The sequence below is a fragment of the Danio rerio genome, chromosome 8 (genome assembly GCF_052040795.2).
Source record: "Danio rerio strain M-AB ecotype USA chromosome 8, GRCz13ab, whole genome shotgun sequence".
Taxonomy (NCBI): Eukaryota; Metazoa; Chordata; class Actinopteri; order Cypriniformes; family Danionidae; genus Danio; species Danio rerio.
The window spans coordinates 49694507-49715644 of record NC_141028.1 but is presented as its reverse complement, the minus strand read 5'-3'; the positions used below and the strand labels follow the sequence as shown (position 1 = coordinate 49715644).

At 33.5% G+C, this 21138-nt stretch overlaps 1 protein-coding gene across 50 annotated transcripts in view; it reads left to right on the top strand.

Moving 5' to 3' along the window:
- The window catches only part of rimbp2b (RIMS binding protein 2b), a 293432-nt gene that overhangs the window by 203066 nt on the left and 69228 nt on the right, over positions 1-21138 (top strand). For 35 of the 50 annotated variants that reach the window (XR_015498370.1, XR_015498398.1, XR_015498376.1 and 32 more), the window contains 6 exons: positions 5186-5290; positions 9322-9372; positions 11936-11956; positions 13656-13697; positions 16556-16766; positions 18956-19125. Coding sequence is in view for 11 of the 50 variants with exons in the window: in XM_087265300.1 (XP_087121426.1) it covers positions 5186-5290; positions 9322-9372; positions 11936-11956; positions 13656-13697; positions 16556-16766; positions 18956-19125 (600 nt within the window). In the remaining 39 variants the exon portion in view is untranslated. The remainder of the gene's footprint in view (positions 1-5185; positions 5291-9321; positions 9373-11935; positions 11957-13655; positions 13698-16555; positions 16767-18955; positions 19126-21138) is intronic. The other 15 variants (XR_015498405.1, XR_015498374.1, XR_015498381.1 and 12 more) reach the window with 2 other exon arrangements.

The following is a 21138-nucleotide window of genomic DNA, read 5'->3' as shown; positions in this document are numbered from 1 at the left end:
GTAGAGAATAGAAATAATAAAAATGTAAATAATGGCAGGATTGAAAATGGCCCTTATCACAGTAATGAATAATGAGTATGTGTCCTGTGCTTAATAGTCATAAAAATATTGTCACAATGTAGCAATTCTTAGAGGATGTAAAATAGTAATTACTAATTGCTAATCTTTGGTTTGGTGGGTGAAATGTGTTGTGAGATTTTTAAGCAATTTAAAGATCAGAATTTTACAAATCAAAATCTATTTGGAGCATGGAATTAAATAAAAAGTATTTTTGTGACTGGTTGTCTGAGTAGTCTTCATGTAGTGTTGTCTTGATTCCAATCATCAGGCTATTTGTTGGCAAAGTACAAAAAAAAATACTGTAGTCCTTAATCTTATTGTGAAGTGTCAGTATCTAAACTCATGACAGATGTTTCAGGAGAGCCGGCTGTCCACTTTTAAGGTCCTTTTAGTTCAACTTCCACTTTCATCTGTGTTTTCACTTCTATTTTGACTCCACCTGTATTCTTTTGTAATATCACAGATTTGTTTTTTACCTTTTAGAACTGCCCTCAAAGTGTGGATCTGTGATCGACTAGGAGTCCTGGAGCGCTCTTTCCCTCCCTTAACGTCTAACCCTATCCTGTCCTGTCCCTCCCCTCTCCCTGCCTCCCTCCATATTTTTCATTCATCAGGTATCTCTAAAGACTTTACAGAAGCCAGCACTAACTGAATGTGGACCTTTTGACTGAGTACTAACAGCTGATCTGGATGCAGTATGCGATCTAAATGGTCAGCCGGCTAAGGAATGCGTTTGTGCATGACTCAACAGTTATGCACAATTATTACACCCTTCCCTTCACAAAATAAACTAACCCAGCTCTACTTTTGAATGTGACGTTATAAATGCTGTTGATACTTTTTAAATAGATGCTGTTTTTTATTAATGTACAAAGTGTGAAATATGTTTCAAAAAAGAAAATAAGAAATTGACTAGCAGTATCTCAATATTTAATATTTGAGGTCACATTTATCTAGTTTTTGTGAAGAAGCCTCATTACTGCAAAATTTTACTGCTATTTTGACATTCAAATGAGTGAATGAATCGATGGATGGATGAATGAGTAAATGAAAGAATGAACGAATGAACAAAAATTGTTAACAAATTGAACATGTTATTGAATGTGTCAGTAAATTAATGAGCGGGTGATTCAATGATTGAACGAGTGATTTAATGAATGAAAATTTGAGTGATTGAATAAGTGAATAAATTAATAACTGAGTAAATAAATGTGTGAGTGAAGTGATGAATGAATGTGATTGAATGAATTATTGAATGAATAATCCATGAATAATGTAAGTGATCATATGAATGAGTGTGTGATGAATTAATGTCTGAATTATTTATTTAATGAGTAATTAGTTGAGTGAGTGAGTGAGTGAGTGAGTGAGTGAGTGAGTGAGTGAGTGAGTGAGTGAGTGAGTGAGTGAAAGAATATATAAGTGAGTAATGAATGAATAAATTAAGTGAGAGATGAATAAAAAATAGCTAATATTTGACAGAATGATGTGAATGAGTGAGTGAGTTAATAAATAAATGAAAGAGGCAGGAAGAATGAATGAATAAAAGTCATGAGTTACTGGCTGAATGAATAAATAAAGTAAGTGACTGAATGAACACACTGTATAAGTTCATTCATGAGTGAGTGAATAAGTGAATGAATGAATGAATGAATGAACATAAATCAATCTGTTAACGAGTGAGGGAATGTATTAATGGATAAATAAGTGAGTGAATGAACATAAAAAGGACTGAATAAATTAATGTGAGTAAATGAATAAATGAATTATTGAGTGAATAAATGTGTGTGAAGTAATGAATGAGTGTGATTGAATGAATTAATTAATGCATGAATAAAGTGGTTATATGAATGAGTGTGTGACTGAGTCAATAAATTAATGTCAGTGAAGGAATTAGTTAATGAGTAGTTAAGTTAGTGAGTGAGCTAGATTATAAGTGAGTGACTGAATGAGTGGATGAATGAATGAAATAGTAAATATGTGAATAAATTAGGGAGTAACCGAATGAGTGGAAGTGAATTAATGAATAAATGAGAGAAAAGGGGAGAAATTGGAAAGTTAATTTAATCAGTGAATGAGTGAGTTACAAGCTGAATGAATGAATGAATGGGTGAATGGATAAATTAATAAATGAATGAAATGTGTAAGGGGTGACTGAATGAATGAATGAATGAATGAACGAATGAATGAATGAATGAATAAGCATACAGTATACATTCATTTATGTGTGAATGAATGAATGGATTACTATGTGGATTAATGAATGAATGAATAATACGTGAATAAATGAATCCTTAAATATAACCATGTTATAACCATTAAGCTATATAATAGCAGTTACTTGATAACCTAAAATGAAGTACTTATTTACTTTCAGATCAGTCTGATCATATAGCCATAGCATATTTCACACAGTACAGTTTGTTTACCTGCTGAAGGTTAGACTAGTCTAACCTTTCTCTTTCCTGCACTCCTCTTTCATAACAGCATGGAAAAATCCCTCCTTTACCCTTTATCCCCTGTAACCTCACCTGTCACAAATGGAAAGGAAATTGCTAGGCTTTGTCACTGTATAATTTTAGCAGGTCAGACGAGCTTCTGGGGATGTTGTTGGCCAGTAATTTGCGCTGATTGAACATGCCGTGTTGTTTGCACACACCCTTTCATGTACGAAGCCATGACCCTAAGCCCTTTATTGATCACGCAGAGCTCCATGGTTGTGCTTAGCCTGGCTGATTGACATGATGCTTCACTTCTGTTTTTGCTTTACCTGAAGGGGTGAAGCAAATGACACAAACCTGATTGACGACAACATTTTGCTCTTGTTTGCAGCGCTTAAAGGGATGGTTCACCCAAAAATGACGATTCTGTCATCATTTACTCACGCTTGTGTCATTTCAAACCCATATGCTGTCATTGTAGTGCAGATAATATGCTATCTTTTATGTTTTTTTGGTAGTGCAGATAGTTTTCATGAAACAGTTTAACCATTATTCACTGAATATTCATTAAAGGCAACAGCTTATGGGTTCAGGATGACTCAGAATGATTTTTGGATGTGCTGTTCTTTTAAAAATATAAATATTAAGCTTGGACATATGTTTCCAAGGTGTAAGAATGTTCATTTACAGTTAAAAGAGATCATTCACACTGAATATGAGTTTGCTATTTGTGGCGGTACCTAAAATGGTGGTTCGGTTTGTACCTGGGTTTAGAATTTAGAAACAGGGAAAAACTAAACATAATATTACTCTTTTTTGTTGTTTATTTACTACATAAATGTCTGTCTTAAAACAAAAGTTATTAAGTAAAAAAATTAAGAATTAAAATAATAATAATAATCAGTGATAAAAAAACAGTGATTAAAGTGATAGTTCACCCAAAAATGAAAATTCTCTCACCATTTTCGTACTCGTGATCTGTTTCAAATCAGTTTGATTTTTTTTTTTTTGTTCAGTTGAACACTAAAGAAGATATTTAAAGAATGTTGGAAGCCTGTAACCAATGATATCCGTACAGTAGGAAAAACAAATACTGTGGAAGTCAGCGGTTACATGTTTCCAGCAGTGTGTAAATGATGGCAGAATTTTTCATTTTTGGGTGAACTATCCCTTTAATGCTATGATACATACTGTAAAATACACCTGCTGGGTTCAACACATTAGATTGTTGTTGGGACAACATGAAGGAATTAAATTAACTTACTTAGTTTTTATAAATTTAAGTGGATTGAACATAAAACAATTAAGTTGCCCCAACAACAACAGCAAAATAATAATAATTGCATTTTTTCAGGTCATTTTAACTAAATAGTTTGAACAAACACCAAACATAATTGTTTTTAGTCCAAAATCAAACAAAAAGTACTCAGGGGTACCTTAATTAATGTATCGGTGCTCTTTTTGGGTAAGAGATTCATCAGAATATGCCAGAATAGCCATGTAAATAAAGGCTTTTTAATATGTTTCCACATTTTTTAGTGCTTTGGACTTACTTTTGAGCGTCATGTTTTGACTGTATACAGGGAGCCCAAATACTTGCCTGTTGCAAATAGTACATGCTACTATGATTACAAATAACAGCCTAAAATGCATTAAATTCCTGTTTATTTTTTTAGAATTAATAATATATACTTAACTGAGAAACCATCACTCAAAGTTTTAAGAATGAATATTCTGTTGCAACGTTATGTTTGTGGCAACCTCTGGTTAAAGGTAAAAAAAAAAAGAAGGAGAGGACAAACTTGTTGAAAATCACAGTTATGAATCAGGGACTGAATGCATATTAACTATACATTTAACAGGCAATGTATCAGTGTATAATCACAGCTTAGCTAATAAAATGCTTAAACTTAGACTACATTTACTCTAATCTGTTAATTTATAGTTGTATCTTCATTATCTTTGCTAAAATAATTAATGTAATCACGCAAAGAAATGCTGTGTCATTCAGTTTACACATAACAAACAGTAGAAAATAAGTGCAAAGGAATGCACAAGAATGTTCAGAGTGAATGGCCCCTAATTCTGAGCTGATGTGCTCAGAGAAGACTGAAATCTCAGCGTTTAGATCAGATACCAAAGGATTACAAGGAATCTCTGTTTCTGCTGCTCCTGGAGACCGATGATCTTTTATAAGCTGATATAAAAAGAGGGTCTGTAGTTTAGTGCAGAGACTCCTTTGGAGAGTTTAAACAGCCTTTCTTTGTGACCTAAAAAGCATTTAAAGGACCTGCTTCACCCAAAAGTGAATATTTGATCATTTACTCACCCTAATGGCTGTCTAAATGCAAAAATACAATCATTTCAGTTTTCTTGTTCCCTGTATAGAACAAAAAGTAGTTCTCAACAAGCATGTCTAAGCTGCTGTTTTACTATAAAACTCAATTGCTAATGATTGCTGGTCCTCATCTGCTTTCATCTGCATGACAAAAAAAGCAGCTTGGACATTCTTCTTAATATCTCCTTTTTGCGTTCCATTCAAGAAAGTAAGTCATCATGAGGGTGAGTAAAAGATAAGATGGTTTTCTTTTTTTGGGTGAGCTGTCCCTTTATGAATGATTGATGGATGCTCTCATTCTGTCCTCCTGCTTTCTCTCTCTCTCTCTCTCTTCTGTGTTTTCCAGCATATGCGAGAGGCTGCGGAGAGGAGGCAGCAGCTAGAATTAGAGCATGAACAAGCATTGGCCGTCCTCAGTGCCAAGCAGCAGGAGATTGACCTTCTGCAGAAGGTGAGAGGCCACACCAGACCCCAGGATCCACTGCAGAAGACCCCGTGTCGTGTCTCAAATGACAAGGTTTCTGGTGGATGATTAAACAGAAGTCATTAATTTAGAGCACATTCTGCTGATACAGTAGATGCTTTTTACTTGGTTTCAGACTGGTTCAAGCTGGTGTGGATGGTTAAAGGAACAGAAAGAAAGTATTGTCAAAAATATTGAGTCTGGAACCAATCGGTACAGAATATTTACAAACGTCATTTCCCGCAAACATTTAAGCACAGTTGAGTGCATATTTAAACAAAGCTGATTGGTCATTGGGTTCATGTACTTAATAGAAATGACTGTGATTGGCCGTGAAGGTCAACTCGTCATTGCTGTTCACCAAGTGCAAACACAGATAGACAGACAGTGGATCATTTCAAAGCAGCGTAAAGGTACCAGTGTCTAATGACATAGATACTTATTACAACAACCATACTCTCATTCTGGAGTAATAATCAAAGATCTTTGCTGCTGTACCATGGCTGCAGCAATGATATTACCCAGAGCTGTTACCTAGTTACTTTGCTTGGGACTATTTTCAAGCCTTGGGTAATATCATTGTGCCTGCTGCAGCCCTGGTATCAAAAGTCCAAAAAAAAAAGACATTTACTATGATGGTTGGGTTTTGATTTGGGGAAGGTGTAGATGTTAATTTCGATGATGGTTAGGTTAAGAGTTGGGGGAGGTGTAGACATTAACTATGATGGTTGGGTTTTGGTTTGGGGAAGGTGTAGATGTTAATTTTGATGATGGTTAGGTTAAGAGCTGGGGGAGGTGTAGACATTAACTATGATGGTTGGGTTTTGGTTTGGGGAAGGTGTGTTAATAACTGTGATGGTTGGGTTAAAGAGCCCCTGTTGTGGGTTTTCGAAAATGAGCTTCCATGTAGTGCGTAACACAGATCTAAGTGAAGTGAAATATCCAGCTAAGGCTTAAATCTGAAAGACAGTTTTTAAAACTATTGATCCATCTTAAAAAGAGTCGACTCATTGTGGTTAGAATAAATCGTCTTCATAACAAGTCTTTAGCCGTTTCGGCGTGACGTGACTACGAAACATAATCGTTATGGGCGCAAACCCAGGAAAATTTAAACCCCTAACACCTAACAAACCCCCCCCCCCCCCCCCCAACAGTGTACTATAGTGTACTGGTAAGCCCTGAGAACATAAAACAATTCATGCAAATCAATTATTAAAATGGGTATGGGTTGTATGAAATGGGGTGCAATTACTTTGAAACTTGTTCAGATGTTTGTATAGTTTAACTTTTCTTCATTATTATTTTAATAAAGAAATATAAAAAATATGAAAAATATATAAAAATATATACATTTTAATACTTACCTTTACCTAATAAAATATATATAGAAAATAGTGATTATGCTAAATTTTATTATGTTATTAAATGTATTGCTGACAAATGGGTAAACTCTAGTTTGAAGCAAAGTAAAAAAGATTAATCATTTGTAAAAATGTTATACAAAATGCAACTGGTCTCACTCTGTGTTATTTTAAACAGTTGTGATTTTTTTTCTATTTTACATTTTAAGTCATAATTAAAATTCTAGTAGGTATATTGTGGTTTTGTTATTTATGCATATCAAGTTAAACAAAGCAAAACAGGATGTAATTTAAAACACTACCAGGTTTGTGTACAGTATGAGGGGTTTTGAAAACATTAATGATATTGCATTGTAAAATAGTTCCAAGATCAGTTTAAAAAATCTCAATATAATGAAACAAAAAGAGTTTTTTTTTTTTTTGTAAATGAACTCTGTGACAAAAAAAAATGGCTGAAGTTAAAGAAACACAGTAAAAAAAAAATCGAGTTGTCAAATGTCTCCTAATGAAGAGAGATGTTTATTGAAAAAGTGTTTCTGCAGTTGGACATAACTCTGTGAAAAATTCCTTTCATTTTCATGAAGACAAAAGTGCTGCTGTGTCACCGTTCAGAGTAAATGACTCTAATGAAACGGCAGAGCAGGTGATCAGATCTGACATTTTCTGTGGAACGCGAGATGAAGCGTTTGAGTTATTGTCTGTCTTTATTGAATAGAGCGCTGTGATCACAGAGCAGAATAAACACTGAGGAAATGACATACACAATGGCCCTCATCAGAAGAGTTTGTCTGCATGCATGTCTCTGAAAGGTTTTCTCGTGTCGTGACGTTTAAACAGATGTTCCTCTGTTCATGTGGAACTGAACCCTGTTCTCCACAGCTGCACAGAAGTACAATCAATAACCCTACAGTCCTTCATACCTAAAGCTTATTCAACCAGACTCTTCACAAATTTACATAAAACTAATTAGAATTCAGTTTTTTTTTCATGTTTTGAATTGCAAATCAGCGTTAAAATGTTCGTTAAATGCAGTTCCAAGTATTTGTATAATTGTTGAGGTTAGTTTGCAAACTAACTAACAATAATAATAATAATAATAATATGTACAGTCAAGCCCGAAATTATTTATACTGGGGTATAAATTATTTTTGGCTTAACTGTATATAATATTATTGTATAGTTAGTTAGTTTGCGAAGTAACTATATAATAGTAATAATAATAATAATAATAATAATAGGAGCGACGCAGTGGCGCAGTAGGTAGTGCTGTCGCCTCACAGCAAGAAGGTTGCTGGTTTGAGCCTCGGCTGGGTCAGTTGGCCTTTCTGTGTAGAGTTTGCATGTTCTCCCTGAGTTCGCATGGGTTTATGTGTATGAATGGGTGTGTATGGATGTTTCCCAGAGATGGGTTGCGGCTGGAAGGGCATCAGCTGAGTAAAAACATTTGCCGGATAAGTTGGCGTCTCATTCCGCGTCTCAGTTTTAAAAGACAGTGTGTCTCCTATTCAAATCACATCAGAACACAAAATGCTGGATATACGGATTATAAATTTATTCAGCGCCAGAGAACAGGTATAAGGTCTGTTTAAATGTACTTTTTGTTATTTTATGTTGTAAAAATGTCCATGTATATTTGTGATGAAGCAACAAACTCATGTAAATGCAGAATATACTGCTGTTTAATGCATATTTATGCATTATGTCATATCACTCCGCTCTTACTGTGATTTTTCTTGAGTTTAAGGACACCAGCAAACATCAGTTTATACAGAGGTTAAAACTTTAAAATGCAAAGCGAAATACATCTTTCACTTCCATTTGTCAAGCATACACCACTTCAATTTTGAAAAGATATAAGAAGGTATTTGGGTCCGCTGTGGCAACCCCAGATTAATAAAGGGACTAAGCCGAAAAGAATATGAATGTATAAATGAATGTATAATATTAATAATAATAATAATAATAATAGTAATACAACTAATAATAATAGTAGTTATGCAAAGTCAACCCCTGGCGTATGAATAAGTTTGGGCTTGACTGTATATATATTTTTATTGTATTTTTTAAAAAATAATTAAAATATTAATAATTTAGCAACCTTATTCACTGAAAATAATTTAAACAAAGGAAGTCATTTCGCTTATTTTCAAGTAAACACCCACTGCTGTGATTGCTAATATTACACAATAGTTTTAAGTTAATAGTTAAATGAACATAAAACTAAACATCTCACATTTTAGGAAGTTGGAAATTAGTTTTGTCCTTTTTTTAATTTAAACCTAAAATGAATTAAACTCAATAAAAATGAATAAAAGCTGTATAGACAAAGCAATACAGCACAAAAAAGATGAAAAGAAAAATATAAAAATAAAAAACTAACTCTTGATAACGCTACTGGAAATCATTAAAAAGCACATGACTGTACTGTTCACAATTGTCAAAGAATGAATTTGGATCTACTGTAAATGCCGATGAAAACTCTTGGAGAGATCTTACAACTGCAGCTGATCTGAGAGATTTGGAGCAGCTTGCAGAAGATGAGCCGATCTGCTGGTAGACAGATTTGGGAACATGTAGGAATATTTTTGGCCTTGACTTTCATAAAGAGCACTCCAGTGACATTAACGACGTCATGTCTTATTTTTGTGTGCTTTACAGGCTCAGGTTGAGGCTAAGAAGGAACATGAAGGTGCCGTCCATCTGTTAGAGGTGAGCAACCATGTTCACTCATCAGTGCTAGTGCATGTGTGTGTGAGTGTGCACATTTGCATGCTTTTTAAATCATATCTTAGCTAAAAATGCAGAACATTCCGCATGCGTCATCATATCATTTCTTATATTAGCCAAAAATCTGGCTACTATATGAGTCATGTCTTTGCCTACACCTTTTTATGACATTTTAAGTTATTCAAACTAATTTATTAAAGCTGCAGTCTATAACTTTTTGTTAAAATATAAATATATTAGCAAGTACATAACCAGTCTGTGTTTAAATATTCTGACCTGGTTCACAATGGTAAGTGTCTAATTATGTTTTCTGATTAAAGTCAGAATTATTCGCCCCCCTTTATTTATTTTTTAAATATTTCCCAAATGATGTTTAACAGAGCAGGGAAATTTTCACAGTATGTCTGATAATATTTTTTCTTCTGGAGAAAGTCTTATTTGTTTTATTTCGGCTAGAATAAAAAGGGTTTTTAAATTTTTAAAAGCCATTTTAAGGTCAAAATATTAGCCCCTGTAAGCAATATTTTTTCCCGATAGTTTACAGAACAAAACCATTATACAATAACTTGCCTAATTACCCTAATCTGCGCTAGTTAACCTAATTAACCTAGTTTAACCTTTAAATGTCACTTTAAGCTGTATGGAAATGTCTTGAAATATATCTAGTAAAATATTATTTACTGTCATCATGGCAATGATAAAATAAAACAGTTAATAGAAATGAGTTATTAAAACTATCATGTTTAGAAATGTGTTAAAAAAATCTTTCCCTCAAACAGAAATTAGGGAAAAAAATAAACAGGGGCGCTATTAATTCAGGGGGGCTAATATTTCTGACTTCAACTGTAAGTGGTATTGGAATGTTTCTGCCATTAACCTTTGCATCACATCTGCATACATACAAATAACCCAATTAGGCGTAATCACATGGATAATTTATAGCATTTACATTCCTTAAATAATTTTCTGTACATTGCTAAACAATGCGAACAGATGTTGAATGGAGTCGCTCGTGCGTGTACACTCAAAGAATACTGTTCAGAGTTTTAAAAGACAGTGTCTTCTCAGCCAGACATCTTATCATAATGCATCAGAACACAAAATGCTGGATATACGGATTATAAATTTATTCAGCGCCAGAGAACAGGCATAAGGTCTGTTTAAATGTACTTTTTGTTACTTTATATTGTAACAATTTCCAATTTCCATTTGTGATGAAGCAACAAACTCATGTAAATGCAGAATATACTGCTGTTTAATGCGTTTTTATGCATCAAATTATATCACTCCGCTCTTACTGTGATTTTTCTTGAGTTTAAGGATACCAACAAACAACAGATTATACAGAGGTTGATATTAATTCCTGCCCATTTTCATGTATGTTTTCATATATGCAAAGCTAAATACATCTTTCAGTTATATTTGTCAAGCATACACCACTTCAATTTTGAAAATATATAAGAAGGAATTTGCTCGATATGTTAAATATATTTGGACATATTAAGTATAATTATTTTGCAGGTATTTATTTTAGAGTAAATTACATTCTGTTTGTTTGTAAGAGAGAGGAGACACTGATATGAGCTGCGAAGCAGAGCTCATTAATATTCATGGCCATTTTAAAAATGGTCAAAGCTGAACTTTAAATTTTAGGAGAAGCTGTAGTTTTGTTTTGTATTTCTGTAATTCAAATGAGCATATAAAAACATTTTGCCCTAAAGGCAAAACATTACCTAAGCCACATAACCACTATGTAAATACAAGAAGAGATTTTAACTTATTGAATCAATTTACAAAGGCACTTTAAATCACCATCGTTAGTCTAAATGATTGATTCCAGCCTCTAAGTTGATCGGAACAGAAATTTCAGGCATGCTACTTAGGCCCTGTCAACACAAATCTTTAAAAATCCATCTTTTTCTACACAGTGTATGCATTCATCTAGATTCAAACACATTGTCAGGTTATCTTGCGAGTCGTTTCCTCTTTTGTTTAACCAAAGATTATGCACCGCTTTCTTGCAAGCTATTAATTGGCCAAAATTGCTTTATTCATAATGTTATAACTGCCACCTGGTTTTGCATGCTATCGATGGTGCATTTTCAATTAGACAGAACTATATATTTTTTTCATTTATAAAAATACCAATGTATGCATGTGTTGACTTAATTGTATAAATAAAATTCAAGATTCATCCGCAATCATATTGCAATTAACTGCAATTTCAACTTCCAAAGACATGGGGATAAAAAAAGGCTGCAGCTTTAAATAAATGTTTTTATAAATGTATGTGATAACCAGCTTCATTATTGAAAGTTTTAAACGAACATGCATTTGTGATTCATTTACCATATTCTGCTTTGTTCTTTTCATTCATTGCTGCCATTAGTTGGCAATTTACGAAAACTGGAGCAAAACTGTATTTATGCCAGCTCTCTGTGACTTCTGAAGAAATGCTCATGAGTGCAACTGTGATTTGTTTGGTTTCTTGCATCTCTTGTCACTATGTTACTGGTCTTTTTTTTTTTTTTTTTTGCATATACAGAATCACTTGGACAGCATGCAGGTATTTTCGAGTTACTTCTCCTCAAAGTTGTTCCTCTCCTCCCTGTGTGACTCCTGTCACCTCGTTTTTAGCTGTCCTGTCAATACTGTACCGTTCATGTCCATGATTGATCAATACCTTTGATCTATATCGCCATAGATCAAATGATTGAGCCCAGTCTTTTCCATAGCCATTTTATACATTCCTGAGAGAAGTTATATGTTTAATAAATGGTGAAAGTAAATGAACAGGTTACAGCTTGCTTGTCTGCAAAGCTAAACTAATTATTTTTTAAAATATGTATTACATAAAATAGGTGTTTATGTGTTCAAATATATGTGTGGGTCTGTATATAAAACATTTAAATACAATATGAGAAGTTTTTATTTTTTATTATTATAAATAAGTCATATTTGGTTTACTTTTCAGTTCAAGGACATTCAGAACTTTTGGTTTGGGCTTAATATTTTATATATTTTTATTTTGGTGCAGATATATTACTTAATATATATATATATATATATATATATATATATATATATATATATATATATATATATATATATATATATATATATATATATATATGTATGTATGTATATATATATATATATATATATATATATATATATATATATATATATATATATATATATATATACGTATGTATGTGTATATATATATATATATATATATATATATATATATATATATATATATATATATATATGTATATATATATATATCTATATATTTATATATATATAAATGTATGTATGTATGTATGTATATATTCTTATTAATTTAAAACATCAATATTTATGGGTTAAAAGTAATTGCACTTACATTTCATTAAATTAATTTTGATATTATATTGTTTATGCATTTTTTATTATCTGGGGAGTGTTATTATTTTATTGTAAACCATTTAACATTATGACATGATTTTTTTTTCAGTTTGTTTATGCAAATTAAAAATTACATGTCATTGTTTCCATCCAAAAACAAAATACATTCTTCAATCTATAAACTAATAAATAAAAATGTATTCAACTCTAAATGTACATTTATTTATTTATTTGTTTTACCCTAATTAATTGAAACCATTATATTTTGTTTATTATTCCTCTTGAGAAGCTTTTTATGTAATACAGAAGCTTAAACATTGGAGATAAATGAAGTTGAGGGCAGCTTGTAGTCGAGGGCATGTTGAAATGAAAAAGCTAAAAAAAATTCTGTCGTCTGTTTGTACTCAGTGGTGAAGATTTCTCATTCACTGCCTGACCTTCTGCTCCTGTTGTGTTGCGATGCATGAGTCCTGTTAGCGCCTCATGGATATGTGCGTTTGCAGATCAGATCAGACAAAATAAACATGACTGACGGATTGCAGAACGTGACATGTCCTCCTTTCACCACCCCCTTTAATTTCCTCACCCAAAAAGCCCCATTCAGTCAATTGTGTGATCTAAATGTGCATAAACATAGCATACTTGACACATCGTAAGTATAGCAGGTACCATGTTAAAATGCAAACTCACATGATCCTCGATGTACTATTCATGTGAGTTCCATCCAATCATTAAGCATAAGAGGTTTTATTGTTATTTTAGCATGTTTGGTACCCTCCTTTCCATCATTAACATCATGAGCAAAAACGGGATTTGTTGTACAATACCAGCTAACATAGATTGACTGCTGTCTTTGTTTGATTCTGTTGAAGCTGAGAAGTGTCCTTCGCACTAAGAACACAATGAGATTTTTGGTAGGAAAAACCTCCTTTTAGATGTAGGCCGTTGTTTTTGTAGTATTGTTTGTTGGTTGCTTAACGCATTTAAAGTTGGTAGAGATGGCTTCATTTGTTAGCGTTTATCGGTTAGTCAATATGGAAGCTTGTTTCTGCCATGGGATTAAGAATAAAAAGAAAACATAGATCAGATTTTTTCTTGCTATTACAAGTCTATATCTCACAGTTCAGACTTTTCTGCATAGAGTTTCAATAACATTGTGTCTTGTAGTTAGAGCTCTGGTGAAAAATTTGAGAAATCGATTTTGAGGTTACTAAAATGCATCAATATTTTCTCTTGAATTGATTCTAAGCGTAGTTTTTAGCAGCAGATGGCACTCTAGGCTAGTTTTCAACCATACGCTTTTTATGTCACTAGATTAATCTAAACACGTTCACTATGACTCCTTTTGTAATTCACTTGAATCTTTCCTAACTTTATTAATGATCTTTTTAGTTTCATGTGGTATTTGTAAGGAATTGGATGCAAGCAGAGTATGGTCGTTTGGAAAGCACACAGCACCATCAGCTGTTAAAAACTAGTTTGAGAATCATTTTAAGAGAGAATAGCGATGCAATTTGAAAATCTCAGAATCTATACAAAATACATTTCTTTGATTTCTTGCAATTTTATGATAAAAATATAGATTTGAAGAAAATAGGTAGAATTGCTATTGAAGAATAGAATTGCTATTGAAGAATTTCAAGAAACAAAAAAACAACCTTTTTAAAAAGGTTGAATTGTGTGATATAAACGGAATTACTCTAACACTGTGTCCTAACTTTTATTTCTACTTTCATTTATTATTATAACTTCTATTTTAGAATATATATACATTCATTCATTCATTTTCTTTTCGGCTTAGTCCCTTTATTAATCTGTGGTCGCCAAAGCGGAATGAACTTATCCAGCATATGTTTTACGCAGCGGATGCCCTTCCAGCCGCAACCCATCTCTGGGCAACATCCATACACACTAATTCACACTTATACACTACGGACAATCGTGTGTCTTTGGACTGTGGGAAAAACCGGAGCACCCAGAGGAAACCCACGCGAACGCAGGGAGAACATGCAAACTCCACAGAAATGCCAACCTATCACTACGAACTTCTTGCTGTAAGGTGACAGCACTACCTACTGCGCCACTGCGTCGCCTAGAAGATATATATGGCATGTAAATAGTTGCGTCTGAACAACCACATAAACTACAATGACAAGGATCACCTCAGGTGCTGATTAAGTTTATTCAGTGTTAAATGCTACCAATGTGAGTTTGCACTAGAGGTCTGTATGGCACAACCGCAGGAGCCATGAGACCCAATCAGATTTCTTGCGGCCTGAGAATAAATTTCTGAATAAAATGCGATATCAGTTGGTGACAGCCAATGCTAATTGGCCGTTACAGTCAATGCTCACGACTGTTACACATGCTGAACGCATGGACCAGTGCTTACTGCACATTCATTTTATTCTCACAGTCTGTGCATGCATCATCTGTACAATGTTTCTTTAGAGAGGGCTTTACCAACACAGGAGAGCAAAGTGAACATGCGCCGTCAGCTTGCATTAGAAAAAGGTCAGTTTACTGTTAGGAAGCCCATATCAAGCAACTCTGGTGTATGAGAGAGTCATTTTCATGCATCATAGACACAATGGAAAAAAATTAACCTTTGCGCAATGTGATAACACCTCAAAGTTTCACACATTAGTAGTCACAAGTCTTGAACCTCAGGTTTAAGGTGGCGGTCATGTCTCATCACAAAGGGGCGAACAAAACTGACATATAGCCTACAATCCTTGCATAACCTACAGTTTTATCTGTTATTTCTCTCCTTTAGTATATATCCACTTTAAACGTGAGATTTTGGAAACCAGATGTAAACTTATCGGGAAAGGTTGGGTAGAAAATTATTCTAAGCAGCTGAACAAAGGCTGAATATAAGACAGGAGCCATTGAGTGCGGAATAAAACCTCGCAGGAATTCAGGACCTTTAGTTTGCCTATCATGTTACATGATATTTATTTGCCATACTGAAAGTGGAGGCAGATAGTTCAACTCAAATCCTGATAATAAAATAACTAGCAAATATATAGTTTGAAAGTGAACATTAGTACTGTGATTCAGTGCAAACCAACAAATGTCAGTCACTTAGCATGTACTTTTATGAATGTTAAAAGAGGTTTAATATGTATTAATTAGATTATACCATACTATTAACTTACCATTTTGTTTGGGAGTTTAGATCACTATCCTAAAGGGCTGGTATTTAATCTTGTGTGGGCACCCAGATTGCTTGTCACTGGTAGCTTGATTATATTGTTAAGACACGCTGTAAGAATTGTAATGTAACTTGCAATTCTAAAAAAAATACTTGCTGTTCTAAGAATAAATAAGAACTAGTGAGATATGAATTGAGAATTCATAAACTGACTGTGTCTCTTAGAATGTGTTACTTATTCGGTAAACTCAAAGCCCCATTTTGTATCCCAACATTTTAACTTACAATTCATATATCAAATGATTTTTTATGAATGTACAGATTTTTACTATCATTTCAAAGGTTTATATATTGGAGTTTTCAGTTCAAATATAACAATTCTGATCAATTTTACTCAGAAAGCCAAACTTTTGAGATAAAAGAAAAATCACAATAATTTTTTCATCCTGTGGCGAAAACAGGCTTTCATTATCAGTGTGAAGCTTAGATGTTAATAACAGCTGTTACCAATTTTAGATGTCATGCAATTATGTGTGTTTTTCATGCAAGTCTTATTCTTTTCTATATCTTTTTTTTCTCTCTTTCGCTCTCTTTCTCTCTCTTTTTACTTTCCAGGCTAAAGTGAGAGAACTGGAGGAAAAATGCCGGACGCAGAGTGAGCAGTTTAACCTGCTTTCAAAAGAGCTAGAGAAGTTCAGGCTGCAGGCTGGGAAGTTGGACATCTTGAGCAGCAGCCAGTTGACAGGTGGCGATTCGCCCGGCTCACCCACCAAACCCCTTACCCTCTCCCAACTCCTCAATGGCCTCACTGCCCCCTCAGGGAAAGGTAGTGTACACTACACATCTTCTGCTCAAACTTCCTTTAATATCTACCTGAGTTATGTAGTGGCATAATATGGTTTGTTTTGATTATGAATGTGAGGGTGAAAGTCATATTAGAAATTGTATTATTATTTGATTTATTGTAAACTATAATTAATTTATAGGTGTATAGTAAATTTAATAAATGGACCTCAAAACATTTGAACATCTTTTTTCGTTTCATTTTCATGGACTTTTTTTTAAGCAAGTCTTAAAATAACTTTTGACTTACTTGTAATTTTAATTGACCTATAATGAAAATCATATTTTATAAGCTGTTTGGACAGAACTGTATGTAGCTATAGTGTGTCCACAGTCATATTGGGGTGATATAAAGACAATAAGTGTCATTAAAAGACTCAAAATCCCTTCCATTTTGAGGCCCATCGCAACATGACGTAGGAGTGTGGTTTTCCCCACCCACCAAATTGATTGACAGCCCGGTATTAACATGTCTCTGTAGTAACACGTATTATCATATCAACAAGACAGGACGTGTGCAAAGCAACTGGGATTAAAAGATCTGTTCAGCTCTCTGTGGTCATCAATCATCGTCATATGTGATCAAGAATGAGTTTTACAAGTTTAAAACATTTTCAAAACAGTGCTTGTAATGAATTACAGTGATTTTACCATCTTTATCACCACAGCCGCATGTCAGTACAATTATAAAAAAAGATGCTTTAATCTCGGTTTGTGGACGTTAAATCAGGTTTATTTTGTACATTATCAAAACAGATTTCCATACAGCAGTACATTAACCTGTATCCTGTAACATTTGTGTGCAAAGTAAACATGTGAGCTGTGTGTGTGTGTATCTGCTGTGTGTGTTTGTAAAGACATTGTGTGTGAATCATCATTGCAACTCCACAACAAATACATCAAATAATCATTGGGAAAGTTCTTACTGTAGAATTTCTCACAAAAGTTATGTGAGATCTGCTTCCATGTTTGTCACGGTGCTGTTTATCTGACGCAGCTGAGGTAGAGATTGAAGTACACTCTTGACAGGCACATGTGAACAGTGGGCGGTAAGAGAACTAGAATTAAAGGTACAGGCAACACAAACAGCTACATTGTGTTCAAAGCAGAAAATCCTAATATTCTTAAAGGTATAATAAGTAATCTGATGAGTGTTTTGAGCTGAAACATTACAGACACATTTTGGAGAAACAGAAGACTTGAAAAAGGGGTAAAATAGGTGCCCTTTAAATATAGTATGCCACTGAATATATAATATAATCTTTATAATCGGCTATAATATTTATAATTCTAAAGCTAAAAGTTATTTAGCTTGAAAATAAGTTGTGTTTATTGTATATATTTTCATTTGAAGTTTTAATGATTTTGTTTTAAAGTTATTTTGCAAGATACTAGCATTCAGCTTAATGACTTAAATATGCTAATTAGGTTAACTAGGAAAGTATTGAATTTATAATAATAATAATATTGACCTTAAAATGTATATTTTTTTCACCAGAAGTAAAATAAAAACAGGAGAATATTTTTCCCCCTACAAATATATACATACAGTTGAGTGATGACTGAAACCGAGATCACTGAATATTACACTTTGCCATCAAATAAATAAAGTATATCTGTAAATATAATATAAATATTCTAAAAATATTACTGCTTTGCTTTATTTTTGAGCAAATTATGAAAAAAAAAGATGCCTGACCCCAAATTTTTGAAATTGAATATAGTATGTTGTTTGTGTTTTAATCAAGATATCAGTTGATTATAGTGCACTTCACAATTGTTCATCTTCAGGTTACCATTTTCATTCTTTGCCTTTCTCACATTATACTGCAGGCATGGGCTTGATGCTGGAGGGCCGGTGTTCCTGCAGAGTTTTGCTCCAACACTAATCAAACACACCTGAACACCCTAATCAGTGTCTTCAAGATCACTAGAAAGCTACAGGCAGGTGTGTTTGATTAGCAAAACCATGCAGGACATCGGCCCTCCAGGATGGAGTTTGCCCATCCCTGTTATCAAGTATCTTGCTATCAAGGTGCAAGGAAACTCTTTTGAAGTTTGCTCTGATAAACCAGCGGTGATGATGACGGAAGGAGGAGGATGTGGTTATACGCAGTAATGAAGTAATCAGTCACCTTTGTGTATATGTGTGTGTGTGTGTGTGTTATGAAGGTAATGAGGATTCGATGAGTAAGATCTCGGAGCTCATCCGGCCTCTGCAGATGACTGAGGGGGAAAAGGTAGAGCTCCTGTCTGTCAAACCTAGTTTCCTGTCACGCAGCACACCCTCCAGCCCACGGCGGGCCTTCCTCTCTGAGGTGCGGCCCGTCATCGCCACTGCTGTGAGTATCACACAACCACTGCTACTTCTGTTTACCCAGAATTGGATCCATGCTTTATTTTTTAGTGTGAGAAAAAAGAGTGAAATACATCATAGGAACTAAAGCACTGTAGAATGAAATAGATGAGATTAGCTTTTTTTTTTTGGAGAAGACAATTTGATTCTGTGTGTTATCCAGCACATGTTTTGCGCAGCCGATGCTCTTCCAGCTGCAACCCATCATTGAGAAACATCCTTACACACTCATTCACACACGTACACTACAGACAAATTTAGCCTACCCAACTCACCTATACCACATCTCTTTGGACTTGTGGGGGAAACCGGAGCACCCGGAGGAAACCCACGTGAACACAGGGAGAACATGCAAACTTTACTCAGAAACGCCAACTGACCCACGTCGCCCCGAATAAACAGATAAAACAATATAAAATATGTCTATAATTTCTGGATATTTTTTAAGAAATCTAGTTGCAATTCACTATTCAAAAAGTACTATGCTTCAATTTAGTGGACATTATTCATAATATTTATATAAAAGGATTATTTTTAAAAAGGTTAAAATTGTTTACTAAAAGTTTTCAGGGCATAGAATAGAATAGAATAGAATAGAATAGAATAGAATAGAATAGAATAGAATAGAATAGAATAGAACGAAACGGAACGGAACAGTACATTTTAACCAAGCAAATAAATTATTAAAAGCTAGATTATAGAATAGAATAATTTTATATACAGTTGAAGTCAGAATTATTAGCCCCCCTGTTTATTTTCTTCCCCAATTTCTGTTTAATGTAGAGAATATTTTTTTCAACACATTTTTAAACAAAATAGTTTTAATAGCTCATCTGAATTATTTTATCTTGCCCATGAAAACAGTAAATAATATTTCACTAGATCTTTTTCAAGACACTTCTAAACAGCTTAAAGTTACATTTAAATGCTTAACTAGGTTAATTAGGTTAACTGTGCAGGGTAATTAAGCAAGTTATTGTATAACGATGGTTTGTTCTGTACACTATTGAAAAAATATATAGCTTAAAGGGGCTAATAATTTAGAATTTTTCTTTTTTATTAAAAGCTGCTTTTATTCTAGCCGAAATAAAACAAATAAGACTTTCTCTAGAAGAAAAAATATTATCAGACATACATAACATTACCTTGGTCTGTTAAACATAATTTGGGAAATATTTAAAAAAAGAAAAAAGAAGATTCAAAGGGTGGCTAATAATTCTGACTTCAACTGTATACATTTTATATATATATATTTGAATTTAACATTGAAATTAGCAAATAACTTTACAATAATATTTCTATTATAACATTATTCGAACATTTACAAAGGATGTGTATAGAATAATTGAATAGACAATTTAAATTTTAATAAAATTTTTAATTCAGTCTATAATTCAGTTTAACATTCCAAAACAAAAGTCTAAAATATTTTACAAAATGAAGTTTTTGAAGAGTACAATGAATGTTATGCAATAAAATATAAGTGTAGTTATGCTTATTTGATTTTGTACAAAAAATAAAGAAGAATTTAACCCATTTCAATCATACTGTAGGTAAGATGCATAGTTATAGCAGAATGCTAATTTAACCAAAAAGGTGCGCTTTTAACCGATTAATAGTATCAGTTAAGCGATTAAAAGTATTATTTTATATATTTTTAATGTCTGGCTGCATAAGGGGCCGATCACAGCGAACATGATTTTTGCATTAAGAGGTGCATCTTTTAAATAGGGTTTTGCACACTGCTTAGGCACCCTGTAAACCTTGCTTTTGTGCGCTTTTTCATTCTTCAATCAAATAGAAACAGAGGTGGGGTTTCCCTTGAGGTGCCTGCAGTGTTTTTGTTGTCAAGATGACTACGGAGAACTTTTAAAGATGGAGGAGAGACTAGTGGTCACTGTTTCAAGTCATCAAGAGCTGTATTACTTTACAAATCTTGAGTATTACAATGTTATTCCAATTATAACATTATGGACAGCTATACTCGTGCACAATACCC